This window comes from Dipodomys merriami, unplaced genomic scaffold, assembly GCF_024711535.1.
Source record: "Dipodomys merriami isolate MVZ:Mamm:240054 unplaced genomic scaffold, mDipMer1.0.p SCAF_13, whole genome shotgun sequence".
Classification (NCBI taxonomy): domain Eukaryota; kingdom Metazoa; phylum Chordata; class Mammalia; order Rodentia; family Heteromyidae; genus Dipodomys; species Dipodomys merriami.
In genome coordinates, this window is record NW_027202604.1 from 5,129,044 (window position 1) to 5,150,200 (window position 21,157).

Here is a 21,157-nt window from a genome sequence, read left to right on the forward strand (position 1 = left end):
ATTGGTGAGATCTGATAAATTTAGTACTTCAGTGCTAAATTTTTGAGTCTTACTTTAAGTCAGTCCCCATAATCAAACCATGTCATTAGCAAATATTTGTTGAATAGAAAGTAATGTCATTGTTTAATAGGTTCCTATTACTTGGAAACATCTGGTTCGAATCTGGCTAGAATTTCTTTATCAGTGTCCAGAAGATATAAGAACTGTTGACCCAGAAGTCTTATTGGAAAATCATCTCCTTTAATAATTAACTCACCAACTCATCTTAGACATGATCATTTAGCCTCTTTGAGTCAGCTTTCTCTACTATTAGGACATGTAATCATCTGCCTTGTTTGAATTCTAGTGCCCAGCTGTGGTCCATCATATTTATTCTATACTAATATCAGGTTCTTAGCATCATACCTCATTTGGGGCAAATTCAGGGCAGTGTATACAGTGCAAGTGGTAGAGGACTTGCTTATTAGGCCTAGGATAGGAGAGACCTTGGATTCAATCCCCATTACCACCAAAAAAAGAGAAATATTTATGTTTAAGGATAAAAATTTACTCTATAGAGACCTCTTACATGATTCATAGGCTACTCCAAGCTAAGTTGGTATTGTATGATGATGATGGTAGAAGGAAAATGTTGAAACTGACCCTGACATGACCAAAGCAAAAGAGATTTATACCTACTATTCAGACACCAAGCTGGTGGACAGTCTTGTGTTTTCTGGCAACTGGAATATCTTGATTGGGAGTGGCTGCCTTAAGACATGGAACACTTTCCTTGTTAGGTTGTTTTTTGCTTTGTTTGTGCTGGAGATGAAGATGAGTTTGTTTGTTTGTTTTAATCTTCCTTGGCAATTAAGATGGTTGTAGTAATAGGAAATAGCAAATTTTATTGCACTTTTGCTTTAGTTATCTTAAAAATTTTAGTCAATTATAGGACATCATTTTCTTTTGGTGTCAGACAAGATGTTTTCAATACTACATTTCATGAAATTCTAAACAGGTTTGTCTACTGGTCTGTCTGCCAGGATCAGTATATTTTAACTATTTTAAAAATTTACCTGATATTTGCTTATAGCTTCCAGCATTTTTAGTATATTTGTGACACATGTAATTATTGCAATAGTCATTGTGAAGCACCTGCCCAAAAAATTAATTTGTTTTATTTCACATTTATCCTGTATAAAGAGAACTGAACATGTCATTTCCCCCTTTTCTACCTCCCCCCTTCAACAGTAAAAAGAACATAAGAAAACAGCGAATGAAAATTTTATTCAATGTTGTTCTTGAAGCTCGAGAGCCAGGTTCGGGCAGAAGACTTTGTGATCTCTTTATGGTTAAGCCATCCAAGAAGGACTATCCTGATTATTATAAAATCATCTTAGAGCCAATGGACTTGAAAATAATTGAGCATAATATTCGTAATGACAAATACTCAGGTGAAGAGGGAATGATAGAAGACATGAAACTCATGTTCCGCAATGCTAGGCACTATAATGAGGAGGGCTCCCAGGTAAGGATTGGATTGTGTTTCTAAAGTAAATATATTTTTTTTTTCTTTAATTTTTTGAGAAGGGATTGCAGTTACATAAATTAGGTAAACAGGGCTGGGAAGTTGGCTCAGTGGTGGAGCGCTTGCCTTGCATGCCTGAGGCCCTGGGTTTGATTCCTCAGCACCACATAAGCAAAAAGAAAAAAGCCGGGAGTGGCGCTGTGGCTCAAGTAGTAGAGCGCTAGCCTTGAGCTGAAGAGCTGAGGGACAGCGCCCAGGCCCAGAGTTCAGGCTCCACAACTGGACCCCCCCAAAAAATAAATAAATAAATTAGGTAAACAGTACATTTCTTTTTGAACAATGTTACCCCTTCCCTCACTCTCAGTTTTTCCATCCCATGCCTATATTTTCTTTGAATGCTAGTACAGTAATACATTTTATGAGACCAGTCTATACCTACATTATTATTACTTTTGGGGGTGGGGGGCGCTGTCCCTCAGCTCTTCGGTTCAAGGCTAGCACTTTACGACTTTCGACTTTTCTGCTTATGTAGTGCTGAGGAATTGAACCCAGGTCCTCATGCATGCAAGGCAAGCACTCTATTACTGAGCCACCTTCCCAGCCCCCACCTACATTATTCTTGATGACTAGGTATTAATATATGGTTTTTGTTGTTTAAAATGGGAGAGAGTACATTTTAAAGTATAAAACTTCAGAAATTATAATTTGCTTTGCCAGTCCCTATGTAAGTAATTTATCTTTCCTAGATTTCAGTTTCCTCATCTATACTTTTGGAATACTAGTACCATGTGTCCTAGTGTTGATAGTATATACTGGTATTTAGAACAGTGCATGATACCAAATAAGCCATCAAAGGAAAACCAGTTATTTATTATTAAAAATCTGTCTTATTTTTATTTTTTCTTCTGGGGATCAAGACCAGGGCTTTGTTTAGAATAAGCATGTTCTACCAACCACACAGCTATATTCCCAGACCATGATTTCAGTTCTCTATCAGTATAGTTAAGTAAGTCTTCCTTTTTTGATATATTGTTTTGATTTGTTGATATGTATTTCATATCTCTTGTCTACTTTAAATCTCTCAAATTAACATTTTCAAATCATTCTAATACATTCATATATTAAAATATATATTATAGGGCTGGGAAGGTGGCTCAGAGGTCGAGCGCTTGCCTTGCATGCATTCCTCAGCACCACATAAACATAAAAAAAAAAGCAGGAAGTCACGCTGTGGCTCAAGTGATAGAGTGCTAGCATTGAGCTGAAGAGCTGAGGGACAGAGTTCAAGCCCCACGACCAACAAAAGATAAATAAATAAATAAATAAATAAAATATATATCATAAAGATATTTGTAGATTAAAAAAATGGTCCTTCATATAAAATAGGGGTTTATACTACCCTCAAAAATCACTGATTCCTGCCCCACCTTGCTATATCTGGTTTAAATAAAAGCTCTCCCTATAAAAGGTGGCCAGAGAAGAGATAGCACTTCTTCCTTCAGTCACTATTATGGTGGGTAGTCAAGGGAAGGTAGGAGGAGGCAGTTGTGGCAGCAGGGCCATTAGGTGAGTAAACTTGTTCATAGCCACATAATACTGCCCTTGACTTGGTCTTTAGAGAGGTTTTTTTAATCTCTAATTTACTTTGGGTTAGGTCAGCTACCTTGAAGGTCCAGAGGAAAAGATACATCTTTTAAGAAAATAACACATATAAGTGTATTTTGGAATTTCTGCTAAAACTGGAAAAATTCTAGCAATGGTTCTCAGGCATTAGCATGCTTATCTGCACAATAGAATCACATAGGAAGCTTAAAAACAGTATCATTCACTGCTTAGATCTTCCCATGAGGTATTGATGATATTGTTTTACAGAGAGCCTAAGCAGTTCATAGCTACAGCTATTCTAAATCATGTATTTAAAATCTATTTCTTATTTTTAATTTAATTTTGTCATTTTGCTTTTTGTTGCTTTTTGAGAAAGGTCTCAATATGCAACTCAGACCAGCCTTCAGTTCAAAACCTTCTTGCCTCTAGACTCCCAAGTGCTGGGGTTGAAGGCATGTACCGTCATTCCCAGCAAAATAAACTCTGCTTTACAGGTGTATGTTACCTTAACAGAAGTTTTTTTAAAGAAAATTATCTTTGGAATGTAGGTTTACAATGATGCGCATATCCTGGAGAAGTTACTCAAGGATAAGAGGAAAGAGCTGGGCCCTCTGCCTGATGATGACGACATGGCTTCTCCCAAACTCAAGCTGAGTAAGGCTCCCTCAGAGTTTGTTATTTGGTTTAGTCTATCAAGATATTATTTCTGAAATAATATTTAGTTAAACAGTGAATATATTTTATACACTGAAATTCTAGCATGAAGCCTCTTTGCTCAATCACTGTCTTTTACTGTGTTTTAAGTAAACTGTGAAGGGGTAGGGAGGGAGAAGGTTAAGTTTTTTCTTGCTGTGACCAAATACCTAAGAGGAGGATTTATTTTGGCTTTTAGTCCATGGAGAGTAACACCATTGCTTCTGGGCCACAGTGAGAATATCATGGCAAAAGTGCATGGAGGAGAAAAGTTTCCTTGTAACAGGAAAAAGAGAAAGACTTGGAGAAGCTAGGGACAAGATATCCTTCACAAAGTGGCATACTTCCTTAAACCAGCCCCTATCTTAAATCCTTTCCCAATAATGCCACCAAAGTTTGACCCCATCTGGTCTAGTCAACTCTAAGTGGTTATATCATCACCTAGGAGTCTTAACAGTTAATGTCCAAACCATAATAGTGGGAGAGGAAGACCAGAATATGATGTCAGGTTTTACTTGCTTTCTTGAATGCAGTGAGCATTTTATAAGCATTAAGTAGGAAGAACATACATTCTATATTAGATATCTACCTGAAAGTGTATTTGGAAGTATTTTGTTGTTTATACAGTAATTACTAGAATGAAATACTAATCGCAGCAGCTGCTATTAAACAGAATTTGAGAAGTTAGAGACTAACCTACCATTTAAGTGCACTCTGGATAGTGATTATATTAAAAAATTGTAAAGGAAGGGGCTGGGAAGGTAGCTCAGTGGTAGAGTGCTTGCCTTGCATGCATAAGGCCCTGGGTTCTATTCCTCAGCATCACATAAACAGAAAAAGCCAGAAATGATGCTGGGGTTCAAGTGGTAGAGCACTAGCCTTGAGCTGAAGAGCTGAGGGACAGTGCCCAGACCAAGTTCAAGCCTCATGACTGACAAAAAAAAAATTGTAAAGGAAGACAGCAAAAGTAATTAAAACTAGTGAACTACTTTTTTGCCTTATTGAAAGTATAAAAATAAAGCTAAAGATAGTGATATTGTCAGGTATTCTTTGGAGTTATGTGTGCTGAAAAGGAGAAAGTTAACATCTTTTTCTATGAAATAACTTTAAAGTGAATTTCACATTTGCTTTGGGGAATTACTAAGTGATGACTCCTTGCTGTTAAGGCATTTATCTTTTCATGAAATTGTAAAAGCATACATAGGTTTGCAAAAATTATCCTACTTTGTAGGGATATAATGCTTTTTTAAAATCAATACTAAGACTTGAACCCAGGATTTCATAGGCAAGCACTTTGCCACCTGAGACATACCCTGGCTGGCCTTGAACTGGAGACTTTCCTACATCTGTGTCCCAAGTAGCTAAGATTATAGATATGGTACACCATGCCCAGCTTACAGTATCTTTAAAAGCTAGAATTCCATAAATGGAGTTAGGAAAGTAATCTAACTAATTATCTAAATAATATATTTACAGAAAAAGGCAATTTTGATAGGGAATGATAATTTTTAGCTTCTCTGTTTTCTTGTAAAAACAATCTTGAAATATATACAATATAAAGAAAAGTACAATGGATTTATATTTCCCTGTTATTCAGCATTTCCAGGATTGTGCTACATTTATTTCCTATATCCTTTTTCTGTTCTTTTTTCTAAATTATTTTTAAAACAAATCCAGTCATGTTGTTTTCACTTCTATATAATTTGGTACATGTTTTATTTAATGCCTGGCAAATTTTCAGATTTTTCAGATTGTCTCACTAATTTTTTTTTTGAGGGGGGGGTCCAGTCGTGGGGCCTGAACTCTGGGCCTGAGTGCTGTCCCTCAGCTCTTCAGCTCAAGGCTAGTGCTCTACCACTTGAGCCACAGCGCCACTTCCAGCTTTTTTCTTTTTGCTTATGTGGTGCTGAGAAATCGAACCCAGGGCCTCATGCATGCAAGGCAAGCACTCTACCACTGAGCCACCTTCCCAGCCCATCACTAATATTTTTTAACAGTTGGTTTAAGCACATCAGGATCTAATTAAATTCAGTGTATTATATTTGATTGTGGTGCTCTTAAGATCATAATGTAGAACAATTACCTTTTTTTCTCCCTCATGCCACTCATAGAAGAAAACAGGTTACTTTACATAGTGTCCAAAGTTCTCAGTACATTTCCTTGTCAGTTAACTTTTTTTTTTTTTGCTGATCCTAGGGCTTGAACTCTGGGCTTGGGCACTTTTCCTGAGCTCCTTTTTGCTCAAAGCTAGCACTCTACCATTTGAGCCATAGCACCACTAATGGCTTTTTCTGTGATTAATTAGAGACAACGAGTCTCATGGACTTTCTTGCCTAGGCTATCTTTGAACCAGTATCGTCGGATCTCAGCCTCCTGAGTAGCTAGGATTACAGCCATGAGTCACTAGTGCAAGGCTGTTGATTAACTTTTTTTTTTTAATCACCCTTACTTCCTGAAAATGTTAATTTTAAAGGCTTCATTAGATTGGGTTTCAGTTTGGCAAGGATTTTTTTTTTGGTCAGTCATGGGGCTTGAACTCTGCACCTAGGTACTATTACTGAGCTCTTCGACTCAAGGCTAGTACTCTACTACTTTGAGCCACAGTACTCTACTACTTTGAGCCACAGTACCACGTTTGGTTTTCTAGTAGTTAATTAGAGATAAGAGTCTCACAGACTTTCCTTTCTGGGCTGGCTTTGAACTGCAATCTCAGCCTCTTGAGTAGCTAAGATTACAGATGTGAGCCACCAGCTCCCAGCTATGCAAGAATTATTTTATAGGACATTTTCTGCACTTTATTTCATTATGTCTTAAAACAATTACTGGTGGAGATAGACTCTAAATAAGACCTCATACTGCATTTGATTGAGATTTCTTTTGGTATATTAGCTTTTCTATTGAAGAAATTGTGTCTGTACTATAGTTTATACAGTTTGAGTTTTGTGAGTTTTATTTCTATTTTGCAGTTTAAGATATCCCTGGGGTTTTTGGGTTTTTTTTCCTGTTTCCTACAAATGAGTGGGTTCAACTAGGGGATTTGATTAGATTGAATTTTGATTCTCTATACTCTCTGTTTTCTACAAAAACCAACTTTATAGGTTATTAAGTGGCATACGTCTGCTGTGCCTTGTCTTTCTGTTATTTGAACAGATATTGATGCTCACTTCACTGATTCATTGAAGAGCCATAAAATATTTCTTGACCATTTATTAGTTGGAATATTTCAATCAACCACTAGAAGCCAGACTATAATCCTAGTTACTCAGAAAGCAGAGATCTGAGGATCATGGTTCGAAGTTAGCGCAGACAGAAAAGTTCTTAGGACCCTTATCTCCAATTAACTAGCAAAAAGCCAGAAGTGGAACTATGGCTCAAGTGGTAGAGTATAAGTATTGAGTGGAAAAAGATAAGAACAGTGCTTAAGCCTTGGTATCAGCACAAAAAAATAAAAAAAGAAAACCAGATTTGCCAGGCACTGGTGGCTCATCCCTGTAATCTTACTTACTCAGGAGGCTAAAATCTGAGAATCATGGTTTGAAGCCAAACCAGACAAAGTCTGTGAGACTCTTACCTCCAGTTAAGCACCCCCCCCAAAAAAAAAAAAAAGCTGGCTGTTGAGTTGTGGCTCAAGTGGTTAAGCACCAGCCTTAAGCAAAAAGAGTTCATGGGACCTGGGCACGAATGGCTTATGCCATATCCTAGCTACTCAGGAGGCTAAGATCTGAGGATTATGGTTCAAAGTCAGCCCAGGCAGGAAAGTTCTTGAGACCACTAAAAAGCCAGAAGTGGAGCTGCGGCTCAAATGGTCGAGCACTAGCCTTGAACAAAAAAATAGCTCAGGAAGGTTGTCCAGGATCCAAGTTCAAGTTCCAGGACTGGCACGTGCACTTGCGCACTGTGGTATAGTGACCAGGCCCTCAGTTCAAACCTCTGTACCAGCCCCCTGCCTCAAAGAAAGAATTATTAGACTCAAACATATTGCTGAGTTTAATATTACAGTTACTGTACTTATTGATGTATAGATTGTTTTAGATTGTTTTAAATTGACGATCAGAAGTTACTGGTAAGTTATTTAATTCTAGAGTTTTATGATATACCAGACTGGAAATCAGATGTTTTACAAAGAGTCACAATCTTTTTGTGTTCTATTAAAAAATAAATAAAAAGGTATGGTCTCGTTCAAGCCCCACGACCGACAAAAAAAAAAAAAAAAAAAGGTATGGTCTCCTTGATGATAATGTTTGAAATTAGTATTTTAAAATTATAGTGTTGTCTGGGAATATGGCTCAGTGGTAGAGTGCTTGCTTTGCATGCATGAAGCCCTGGGTTAATTCCTTAGTACCACATACACAGAAAAAGACGCAAGTGGCGCTGTAGCTCAAGTGGTAGAGTGCAAGCCTTGAGCAAAAAGAAGCTTGGTGACAGTGCCCAGGCCCAGAGTTCAAGCCCCGGGACTGGCAAAAGAATTAAAAATTAAAAAATATATAAATAGCCGGGCGCTGGTGGCTCACGCCTGTAATCCTAGCTACTCAGGAGGCTGAGATCTGAGGATCGCGGTTCAAAGCCAGCCCGGGCAGGAGAGACCGTGAGACTCCTATCTCCAATAAAACCACCAGAAAACCGGAAGTGGCGCTGTAGCTCAAGTGGTAGAGCGCTCGCCTTGAGCTGAAGAGCTAAGGGACAACGCCCAGGCCCAGAGTTCAAGCCCCACGACCGACAAAAACAAAAAAACAAAAAAAACAAAAAAACAAAAACAAAAAAAAAAAAATATATATATATATATATATAAATATAGTGTAGGCTATACTAATACTGACCTGGTCATTGTTTCTAACTGTTTAGTAAATAGACCTAGAAAAATAATTTGTGTGTGTGTGTGTGTGTGTGTGTGTGTGTGTGTGTGTGTGTGTGTGTGTGTGTGTGTGTGTGTGTGTGTGTGTGTGTGTGTGTGTGTGTGTGTGTGTGTGTGTGTGTGTGTAATATAAGCTTATAAGCTCAATTGAAACTTTCAATATCAATTCAAGTCTACAAGGTTTTTATCAGTGTCTTCTGCATCTTTAACTCAAAAATTAAATCTCTGAGATTGAGATAGCAGAGATGATGGACTTAGTATGTCACTCACTTAGTGATTGTCTTTACCTGTTCACAGATACTTCAACCTAACAGCACTTACTTTCCTTCAAAAATAGGATTAAATTTAAAATTTTCTTCCTGGTCTTTTTTTTCTGTCTAGTGAACTTGAAATGCTCAAGTGTTGAGCACCTGGTTTTAATAACAAGTACAAGTCCTTAAGTTCAATCCCCGGTACCACCCAAACCAATTAATTTGGGGGGGAGGGTCGGGGTTGGGGGATCAGTCATGGGGCTTGAACTCGGCTAGGGCACTGTCCCTGAGCTCTTCAGCTCAAGGTTAGCACTCTACCACTCTTGGTTTTCTGGTGGTTAATTGGAGATCAAGAGTCTCACAGACTTTCCTGCCTGGGCTGGCTTTGAACTGTGATCCTCAGATCTCAGCCTCCTAAGTAGCTAGGATTATAGGCGTGAGCCATCAGCTCCCAGCTCAATTAATTAATTTTAATTAATTTTTAAAAAGCTATCTTACTAGAACATGTTGATTATTATGTTTACAAATCATTTGAAATAGTTCCTTTGTTGTGATTATACTGTCAGCAAACAAATTTAAGTTTGTTTAAGTTTGCTTATCCATTTACTATTACATCTTTTTCTTCAGGTAGGAAAAGTGGTGTTTCTCCTAAAAAATCAAAGTACATGACTCCAATGCAGCAGAAACTAAATGAAGTGTACGAAGCTGTAAAGAACTATACTGATAAGAGGGGTCGCCGCCTCAGTGCCATATTTCTGAGGCTTCCTTCTCGATCTGAGCTACCTGACTACTATCTGACCATTAAAAAGCCCATGGATATGGAAAAAATTCGAAGTCACATGATGGCAAACAAGTACCAAGATATAGACTCTATGGTTGAAGACTTTGTCATGATGTTTAACAATGCCTGCACATACAATGAACCTGAATCTTTAATCTACAAAGATGCCCTTGTCCTTCACAAAGTTTTGCTTGAAACTCGGAGAGACCTAGAAGGAGATGAGGACTCTCATGTCCCAAACGTGACCTTGCTGATTCAGGAGCTTATCCATAATCTTTTTGTGTCAGTCATGAGTCATCAGGATGATGAGGGAAGATGCTACAGTGATTCCTTAGCAGAAATTCCTGCTGTGGATCCCAACTTCCCTAATAAACCTCCCCTTACTTTTGACATTATTAGGAAGAATGTTGAAAATAATCGCTACCGGCGGCTTGATTTATTTCAAGAGCATATGTTTGAAGTATTAGAAAGGGCCAGAAGGATGAATCGGTATGTTTTCAAAGCCATTTCTATTTGAAGCCATATGATACTTAATGCAATACAGACAGAGGAATACTGCTCTAATAGTGCTATTTCAACATAGATATATCATTAAAGTTGATAGGATAGGATCCTAAATCCTAAAGTTTTAGCAGAAGCTAAAACTTCTACTTTTTGTTTGTTTGTTTTTGTAATACTGGGTACCAAAATTCTCTAAAGAAGAGAAGGCAGCCTCCTGAGTCTAGATTAGGGCTGAGTAGAAGGAAGACAAAACTGAAGAATTTGTGAAAGGCACTTAAAGGATAAGTGCTTGTAATTTGAAATGCAAGAAAACTTCAAACAGTTTGTTTCTGTTCTGAAGTTAGACTCATGTAAAAAAAGCTTGTTAGCTTTTATATTTTACTTTTTAAATCTAGATTCTTCAATTTAACAGCTTACTATAGACATTAAATGTTCTAAAAGAAGTAATTGAATTTAATTTTTTAAATTTTATCTACAGTGTCTTTGCCCCATAACAGTAGCTTATTTAACTAAATTAAACAATTACAAGTTAGATGCCTTTTGTGAGCTCTTAGAGTCACTTAAAAGAGTATAAGAATTTAAAATTACAAGTCCTACAATTCTGGACCTTACAGGCTGTTGGGCCAAAATCTAACTCTTACTCTGGATCTTGAAGGAAAAAGAAATAATAATATTTGCTACTGCTGAGCATCTGCTCTTTGGTAAAGCACCATGCTAAGTACTTCATGTACTTACATAGTGCCTTTCTACAGAAAAAAAAATCATTTTCCCAGTTTACATGTGAAAAATTGTAGGCATAAACAGAAATTACCCAAAGTCACATAGCTACTAAGTGGTATGACATGTGATGTTTTCCACTACAGAGCACTGGTGGTCACCAGTCATGTAGCACAGCCATTAAGCCTTGAATTCTGTGCTCTTTAAGGCTTGAAGTCTCTCTCATGTATAGGACAGTTTATGCTTAGAGAAAAATAATTCCAGATGTGAGTCAGTATCTCAAAATCTGATGTTTAGGAAATATGGTGGTTTGATGAACTCTGTAGACCACAGAATGTGGGAGAATAGGAAGTTGGGTAGGATTGACATGAATTAAGGGGAAGTCTGAGCAGAGAGGCAGAGTTAGGAAATTATTATGGCACATTCCAGAGGCAATTAGGCTCTTCAGTGACATATTTAGGAAATGGCCCTTGTTCTTTGACAGTAGAGATAGAAAGAAATAAAGGGAACATAGGAAAATACCTTGCAATCAGAATCTTCAAGAATTCATCATTCAACAAATTTTTATTGGTTACTGCCAGTTAAGGATAATGTTCTAGATACATGGTAATACCAATGCTTTCATGAGCTTAGATATTGATTTTAACCCTTGTTTTATTTAAATAGTCCTTAATTCTAAAGCCATTCTGCTCTCACCATCTATCTCCAGTGACATTATTATCTTGGGCCAGTTCTATAAGACTTCCAAAGAGCATTTTTCTATTTGTTTGGCAGTATTGTTTATGTTGTATAAACATGTTTAAGAATTAAGCAGATTTGCCAAGCACTGGTGGCTGACACTTGTAACCCTAGCTACTTTTAGGATGAAATCCAGAGAACCAAAGTTTGAAGTCAGCCTAGCTAGAAAAGTCTGCCAGACTCCATCTCCAAAATAACCTGCAAAAAGCAGGGCTGGAGGTATATGGCTTAACAAGGAACCTGAGTGAGAAACCTCAGTACCACCAAAGAAAAATAAAAATTTAAAAACAAATTAGCAGGTTAGGTTAGTATGGTTAAAGAATGAGTTATTTTCATTTTTCCATTGTTGAATTGATGGTCATTTGTTTTTGAGAGCTGGAAAATGATAGACTTTATTGTGTATTAATATAAGACAAATACAGTTTTTCTAACCCAGGGTTTTGCTAAAAAGTATAGAGGAAACTATTTATCTTTGTAAATGAAGATAGTGTTATGACTGCTTGCAGTACTTAATGTGAATTACAGATAAGCAATAATTGATGGAAATGCATCTGTTTAATGACTAATAAGCCATATCTTTATCTGTTTTACATTGCCAGTAATGAAGGTAGGCAATCCAGATGTATAGGCATTCATGGATGGATTCATTTAATGAAGCAGTAGATTTCCAGTCTAATCTCTTAAGTGTGCCAATGCTTAATACCAATTATCCTTATCTACCACTGCCACCCAACAACCAGGACCTTGACACTCTGAAGGAATCTGTAGATTTTTGCTACAGTTTTTAATATATTGCCTAACCTGTTCACAGATTAGTTAGCAGAAGGAGAATCCTTATGAATTACAGTAAACTTTACTTGTGGCAGTTGTTTGTCCATCAGCATTTAGTAACAGCATAGTGCTACCTCACATGAATTGACTACTTACTGGATTTCCTAATCTGCTGGCATATTCTTGGATTCATGTTCTGACTCCCTTGTTGGTGGTAAGGAGACCTCTTGGGAGACAAGGGCAAAGAAAGAATCAAGATTCTCTTACAAGCCGGGCGCTGGTGGCTCACACCTGTAATCCTAGCTACTCAGGAGGCTGAGATCTGAGGATCTCAGTTCAAAGCCAGCCCGGGCAGGAGAGACGGTGAGACTCCTATCTCCAATAAACCACCAGAAAACCGGAAGTGGCGCTGTAGCTCAAGTGGTAGAGCGCTCGCCTTGAGCTGAAGAGCTGAGGGACAGCGCCCCAGCCCAGAGTTCAAGCTCCACAACCGACAAAAAAAAAAAAAAAGATTCTCTTACAATCATTTCTTTTTTTCTGTTGAATATCTGCCTTGTATAGAAAAGCCAGTTGAGGAAAATTAAAGTTAGTTGTTTTTCCATCTTGAGGTTTTATTCTCATACATTCAGTGAACACTTGGTCCCTTAGGTTAACAACTTCTTCATAATACTTTGTTTGAATAATCAAAATTTAAAGAGGTTTTTTTTATATTTTTTAAATTTTATTGTAAAGCTGCTGTATATAGTTACATTAGTAAGATAATGAGTACATTTATTGTTGAACAAAATTCTTTTATCTACATTCCATTTCATCTTTTACTTAGACAACCTGCCTTTCCATCTCTACTGTATGTAGGCTAAATGCTTACTGATCTTAAGATTTACCAGATGTTTTATGACTTGTACAAATTCATTAAAACATGAAACTGTATTTCATGGTTGAATTATGAATCTGCCTTTGAATGCAAATGTGTGTTTCTTAAAATTTTATATTTCGACGTTATTCTAAAATGAATTTAATTTTAAGAAAACAGACTTCAGAATCTGTATTCAGGAAAATAGGTCAAGATCTGGCAGAGTAACTGAAGTGGTAAAGTGCCTTCCAAGAAAGCAGTAGTCCCTTAAGTCAAACAAAAAAAGAAGGAAAACAGGTCAAAATGATGTCATTCCTATAGTTTTATTTATATTGCTTTCCTACAAATATTAGAATTCCTATAACTTCAGTGCATGTTTCAAACCTCTCTAGAAATACTCATTTCGTTTATTGGCAGTGTTAACTGTTTGCTAGTTCCCTTTTCTGAAAGAGAGAGGCTTTTTTGAAGTGATGTTCCAATGATATATGTCAACAAATGGCCAACTGGCCTTGCTTTGCTTGCGACACCCTCTTTACCAGAATACTACTAATTGTTAATAAGATATCATTTCTGGTTAGGCTTCTGAATAAACTTTTAGACTTTAATATTCTTAGTTAATAGAATTATATTCATACATTCCTCTAAATACAGTAGATTAAGGATGATAATAATAAAATACTACCTTTATTTTGCCCATTCCTTTATTTTACAAGTGGGGAAGAAAGACGCTCAGAAAAGTTCTGCATATGCCACACAATTTTTTTCATCTTTCAGTGTATTGCCTCTGTTAATTCCTCAGAATTAGTTATTTCTCAGAAATTTTCAAGTCTGTAACTGTTACAGGATACACTCATAGCTTTTCAGTTTAAATATAGACAACAATAATATATAGGCCTAATAGGAGGAATGTGGACATCACCTAAATATTTTGCTAATACTTTTTATAATATTTGGGTCTGCAATTAAGAGAATGTAAAAGTTAATCCAAAGATTAGATGGTCTGGAATTTAAAGATGGTTTATTTGGCGTGGAGCCAATTCTTGATTCTTCATAAGCTACCTTCTACTACAGTCAGTTGATACATATACTTTTTATGTCAGAGAAAAAAATGCTAAGACCTTTCCTTTTACATGAGCTGGACAGGGAGTGAGGCTTGAGGTAAAGGAAACTGGTGGGCATGGTAAAGTGTCACCTCAGATACTGTGTTCTAACAGACCTCAAGGGGATAAACTTTTTAGAAATATACAGAAAAATCATAGCAATTAACTTAGCATTTAATAAAATTTAACATAAAATTCACCTATTTAAAATAAGCAATTTATGTATCAATGGATATTCTTAATGCTCTTATAGGACAGATTCTGAAATATATGAGGATGCAGTAGAACTTCAGCAATTTTTTATTAAAATTCGTGATGAACTCTGCAAAAATGGAGAGATCCTTCTTTCTCCAGCACTCAGCTATACCACAAAACATTTGCATAATGATGTGGAGAAAGAAAAAAAGGAAAAATTACCAAAAGAAATAGAAGAAGATAAACTAAAAAGAGAAGAAGAAAAAAGAGGTTGGTTTCTTTTCCTGTTATTATGAAGAAATATACTTTGTTCTAGCTGGAGAAGAGTCTATTATGAAGTCTTTGGTTGTTGGTATTTTATATTAGATATGAGATGGAAATGCTTTTATCATGATCATTTTGGTTGTCAGACTGAATAAGATTGAAAGTTACAGAGCAAGGCATAGTGGTTCATGCCCATAATCTCAGTAATCACAGATCTGAAGATAAAAGTTTGAAGCCAATTGGGGCAGACAAATTTGAGAGATTCTTGTCTATAATTAACCAGCCAAAAGCCAGAGTGGAGCTGTGGCTCAAGTTATAGAGTATCACATCAGCAAAAAAAGCTAAGGAAAAGTACCCCAACCCCAGGACAGGCATTAAAAAAAAAAAAAAAAGATTAAAAGTTACCTGTAACAAAACTGTTCTAAGGAATAGTTAGTTAATTCACAAGTATGAGAACCTAATACCTCTTCATACTGTTAGTAAATACAACTTGAGGGGCCCAACTAGAGCTAGCGTGCATTCTCTACTTCAAGTTATTACCACATCGAATAGCATAGCTTTCATTTTAGATACTGTATGCAAAATAAGTAGATAATACTTGTTTTAACCTCATATCCTGATTTTATTCATATAAATTTAGAAACTTTACTTTGAGCCAGGCACTAGTGGCTCATACCTGTATTCCTAGCTACTCAGGAGGCTGAGATCTCAGGATTGTGGTTCAAAGCCAGCCCAGGCAGGAAAGACCGTGAGACTTTTATTCCAATTAACCATCCAAAATCCAGAAGAAGAGCTGTGACTCAAGTGTTAGAGCATTAGCCTTGAGCATAAAAGGTCAAAAACAGTGCCTAGGTCCTGAGTTCAAGCCCCAGGACTGGCACGCGTGCGCGCGCGGGCACACACATACACATACACACACACACACACACACACACATCTGACTTTGAGTCATTCATCAGACTTACTATTTTGATAATGAGACCTTATTGCTACAAATTTGATCATTTTGGACATTTGTATTTGAGTTTATATAAATACTTAGAAATATGTAGTTTTACTAAAATTTGTTTTTAGCATTAAACTTCATTAGATTTTTTTCCTCTTAGGCAATAAAACAAAATTAATTTATTTGAAGCAATTTCTGATAAGTGATGGTATATATCCATAATGGAAGCTGGTTAGTGAAAATAGTCATTTTCCCAGGACAGCTACTCTAGTTTCTATTCAGAATAATAACGGGGAGATGTAGGGGAGCATTGTAGGAGATAGTTTCTACATCTTTGCCAGCTGAAAGTGGTAAATTTGGAAATAAATGGAGTAAATCTACAGCTTTGCTGACCTAACGTACACGTTAAGGATTATACTGAAAACTAGAGAGCTATAGAAGGGATTTGAGATAAACCCTGTTTTGTACATTCCTGAGTGGCTGGGAAACCCGGTGAAAAAAACCAGGTAAAATCCAAGAGATATATGAAAAGTGGTGGTTAAGAGGTAGAATGTCTGCCTAGAAAGCACAGGACCTGAATTTAAAACCCATTACCTCTGAGGAGAGAGGGGGGGAGATTAGATAGATTTTTTGCTACAATTTGGAATGCATCTCCTAATCTATTCACAGATTACTTAGCCAAAGGAGAAGCCTTATGGGTTTAAGGTTTGAGCCCAACCTTTTCCTAACCGCTAGCTGTAGGGGTTAGGGTTAGCTTTGGCTATCCCCTAGCTATACAGTGCTAGTTCTAAAACCTAGTATCAAGTCTCTTAGTATACCTGATAAAATAATAGCAAAGGAGAGAAGAGAGAAAACTTGTCAAGTTTAATGAAAGATTATTAACCTATATCTCCAAAAACCTCAAGTAAGATAGACACAAAGAGAACCATGTTTAGAAACATCAAAAACTGCAAGAAGAATCTTAAAAATAACACAATTCATCACATACAAGTAAACAATTATAGAATTAAAGGCTTTTCATATAATGGAGGCCAGAATGATACTAAAAAAATTGAGGGGAAAAAATAATAGATTTGTATATCCAGTGAAACTGCCCTATAAAAATGAAGTTGTCTGGGTATTGGTTACTCTTGCCTGTAATCCTAGCTACTCAGGAGGCTGAGATCTGAGGATTGTGGTTAGGCAGAAAGTCCCCTAAAACTCTTACTTCCAGCTAACTAGCAAAAAGCCAAAAGTGTTGCCAGGCGCTGGTGTCTCACATTTGTAATCCTAGCTACTAAGGAGGCTGAGATCTGAGGATCCCAGTTCAAAGTCATGAACCACCAGAAGACTGGAAATGGCACTGTAGCTCAAGTAGTAGAGCACTAGCCTTGAGCTGAAGAGCTGAGGGGCAGTACCCAGGCCCAGATTTCAAGACTGACAAAAAAAAGAAAAGAAAAGAAAAAGAAGAAAGAAAGAAAGAAAAGCCAAAAGTTAGAGATGTTGCTCAAGAGGTAGAGGTACCAGCCTTGAGGGGAAAAAGCTCTAAATAAGCAAGAATGTGAGACCCTGAGTTTTAAGACCTAGTGCAGGCACCAAAAAAAAAACAACAAAAATAACTTGAAGGTTGAGACAGGAAGAGTGAGTTGAAGGCCAGCTCGGCTAAGTAATACCTTAATCTCAAAAGAAAAAGAGCAGATTATATTTCACAGGATTGCCTGGAATCCTAGCTACGGCTGGAATCTGGAAGCTTGCAGTTAGAGGCCATCCCAGGCAGAAAAGCTTGCTAGATTCCATCTGTAAAATAACCAGCAAGAAGCAGGGTTGGAGATGTGACTCAAGTGTTAGCATGTCAGCAAGTGTGAGGCCTACCTCAAGCCCCAGTACCACTATTGAAAAACAAAAAAAGCTGGGCACCAGTGGCTCATGTATGCTACCTAAGAGGCTGAAATTTGACGATTGAGGTTTGAAGCCAGCCCAGGAAGACAAATCCAAGAGACTCTTATCTCCAACTAAAAGCTGTAAGTGAAATGTGGCTATAGTGGTACAGTGCTAGTTTGAGCAAAAAAGCTAAGGGAGAGTGTGGGACTCTTTGAGTCCCACAGTACAGTACAGCACCCACATACAAACACAAGTCTTAAGTAGGACAATTAAAATATATTTTTTAAAAATGGAATTCTACATTACCAGAAAGAGAATGTAATGTGTATAGCCTCTGTGGAAGAAAACTATAATTTCTCAGTATGCTAAGTTTCATATTCCCATAAGGTCCACTTCTGAGTATAAAGGACTTAAAGCAGAGATTTGAAAAATATTTGTGCACCCACATCTATAGTAGCCAAAGGATGTAAACAGCTTAAATGTTCATGAACAGATAACTGACTAAACAGATCGTGGTATAGTCATTGTTGAACCATAAAAACAAATAAATACACATGCTGTCTGGATGCGCTTAAAAACATGTGTGTTAGGCACTGATAGAAACAAATCTTGAAATCTCTAATCTCCAATTAACCAGCAAAAAAGACAATTAGATTAGTGCCCTTTGAACAATCAAAAAAAAAGTTTTTTTTAAGAATTTTTTTTTTCTTTTGTCTATGGGGCTTGAAATCAGGGCCTGGGCACTGTCCCTGAGCTTTTTCACTCTACCACTTTGAACCACAGCGCCACTTGCAGTTTTCTAGTGGTTAAGGAGATAAGTGTCTCATGGACTTTCTTGCCCTAGCTAGTTTTGAACTGCTTTCTTCAAATTGCAGCCTCCAGAGTAGCTAGGATTACAGTGTGACCCAATGGTACCTGGCAAAAAAAAAGTAAATTTTGTGTTACATATTTTACCATAGTTTCTTTAAATTAATAATATTCTAAAGGTCATTAGATTCTATACTTCAAATTAAAGCTGGACATAGTGAAGTCTACTTGTGGTCTCAGGTATTAGGAGGCTTAGGCAAGAAGATTGGGGGTTGGAAGCTGGCCTGAGCTACATAGCAAAAGCCAAGCTAGCCTGAGCTACAGTGATACTTTGTCTCAAAACAAAACAACAGGCCGGGTGCTGGTGGCTCACACCTGTAATCCTAGCTACTCAGGAGGCTGAGATCTGAGGATCGAGGTTCAAAGCCAGCCCGGGCAGGAGAGACTGTGAGACTCCTATCTCCAATAAACCACCAGAAAACCAGAAGTGGCGCTGTAGCTCAAGTGGTAGAGCGCTCGCCTTGAGCTGAAGAGCTGAGGGACAGGACAGCGCCCAGGCCCAGAGTTCAAGCACCATGACTGACCAAAAACAAAAACAACAAAACAACAAGCTGGATGCTGCTGGTCTGTGCCTGTAATCTTAGCTATTCAGTAGATCTCAGGAGGCAGAGATCTGAGGGTCCCAGTTCTGCCAGACCAGGCAGAAAAATCTATAAGACATGTAGCTCCAGTAAGCCAGCAAAAAGCCAGAAGTGAAGGTGTGGCTCAAGCGGTAGAACAAAAAAGTCTGAAAAAATTAAGCAAGAATATAAGGCCCCTGTGTTCAAGCCCCAGTATTCACACAGATACACAGTGAATGTTGTAGTGTGTTAATTATATCTCAATACAATTTTTTAAATAGGTCATAAAGGAAACATTCAAAAAATAAAGAATATTAATTTGAAGGAAGCACCCAAAAAGTAGGATGACAAAAACAAATAAAGATAACTAAAAGAACAGCCCAAAAAGGCAGAGAAAGAATTCTAATAACTTCAGGATGCAATTCCAATTAGGTTTTTGCCACTGTATAGTAAGGATTTTCTTTTCTCCATAGCTCATACATGTGGAAATTCTCCATTTCTTTTTAGCTTTCAGCTGCCAAGTTTTTAATGTCCATTTTTCTACTAGACTGTTCTAGGCAATAGGCTTTGTTATGCTTCTCAAATTTTTCCAGTCTCTGCTTGCTTCCCAATTTCAAAGTCACTTCCATATGTTTTAGGCATGTGCTACAACCATATCATTCTGACAGCAAAACCTCTCACCTTAAGGATCTTCAGCTTAGAAATCCCAAATCTCACCATCTAAATCATTTGCAGTATGTGTATGGATGAGACTGTGGTCTGATCCATCCTGGTTCACCATTTCTCTCTGTACTTGTAAAAACAAAATGTCCTCTACTAAATTCAATGAGACGTGTAGGGTAACAATTACAGATATTCGTATTTAAAAGAAAAGATGGAAGGAAGTGTTGCTAATCAAGTTTTAAATCCATTGGATAAATACCCATTGGTCTTCTAACCCCAAAACACACTCTGTGGTTCAGCACTCTGCCCTCAGAATCGTAGTTTTCCAAGGAGGTCTCTGTTTTGTATTCTGCCCCTTTCAGTCCAATTGACTATTTGTACTAGTTCAAATTCTCAGGAACCTTCTGGATCTGTTATCTGAGATTTGCCAAGTCATCTATTTGATATTTTCCACCAAAATTATGATGCTAGTATCCAAACATTTAGAGACTTAAATTGCTGTAGCCAATTAGAGGTTATTTTGAAATGTGCTTTTTTTTTTTTAATTGTCTCAACAAGGCAAAATTAACTTCTGTTTAAGAGTTCATTGACAAGCCGGCACTGGTGGCTCACACCTGTAATCCTAGCTACTCAGGAGGCTGAGATCTGAGGATCTCGGTTCAAAGCCAGCCCGGGCAACAGAGACTGTGAGGCTCCTATCTCCAATAAACCACCAGAAAACCGGAAGTGGCGCTGTAGCTCAAGTGGTAGAGTGCTCGCCTTGAGCTGAAGAGCTGAGGGAGGGCCCAGGCCCAGAGTTCAAGCCCCACAACCAACCCAAAAAAAAAAAAAAAAGAGTTCATTGACAGCCAGAAATCTGGCAAGCAAGCACTCAGAGCAGGCAAGCTGCTCTTCTATTTTTCCATAACACAGCATGCCCTGCCCCTCTGCTCAGATTGGTTGAGTCTGGTTCAGAATCTGCTTGTGATTGGCTAGTTTGATTTTGAAATAAGGTTAACAGTACATAAGTAATCTCAAAATATACCTGCACCCTCTACTTTTCCTGAACAATTTCAAGTGTGTCTTAATCCCATCTTGAAAAAAAAATAAGTTTAAGACAAAACCTTAGATTCCAAAAATCCTTCCTTATCCACTTCCTCTTTTCCTTAACAAGAACCAAGCCACCAGGCCAAATCAGGAATTTTTAAGCTACACTTTGATAGAAAAGACTTTTTTTTTTAAAGATTCCCCCTCTTTTATTTGCTATTCTTCAAACTCTTTAAACATTAGTCATCATAGGAATTAGTCCCACAGCAACCGATTATAGACACTGTTCCAATTACAACAAAGAGGGACATTAGAATTGAGGTCAGCACTCCCTTCCAAAGCAAGGGAGCCATTTACCGCTGAATTTTTAGTTGATGGTTCTATCTGGGGTTGTATGTATTAGGACA

The 21,157-nt window shown here is 37.4% G+C and overlaps 1 protein-coding gene across 34 annotated transcripts in view; it reads left to right on the forward strand.

Annotated features, from left to right (window-relative positions):
• The window catches only part of Pbrm1 (polybromo 1), a 126,646-nt gene that overhangs the window by 62,788 nt on the left and 42,701 nt on the right, over positions 1–21,157 (forward strand). For all 34 annotated transcript variants that reach the window (XM_070018554.1, XM_070018557.1, XM_070018544.1 and 31 more), the window contains 4 exons: positions 1,231–1,507; positions 3,661–3,766; positions 9,536–10,178; positions 14,623–14,834. In XM_070018554.1, the coding sequence (XP_069874655.1) occupies positions 1,231–1,507; positions 3,661–3,766; positions 9,536–10,178; positions 14,623–14,834 (1,238 nt within the window). The remainder of the gene's footprint in view (positions 1–1,230; positions 1,508–3,660; positions 3,767–9,535; positions 10,179–14,622; positions 14,835–21,157) is intronic.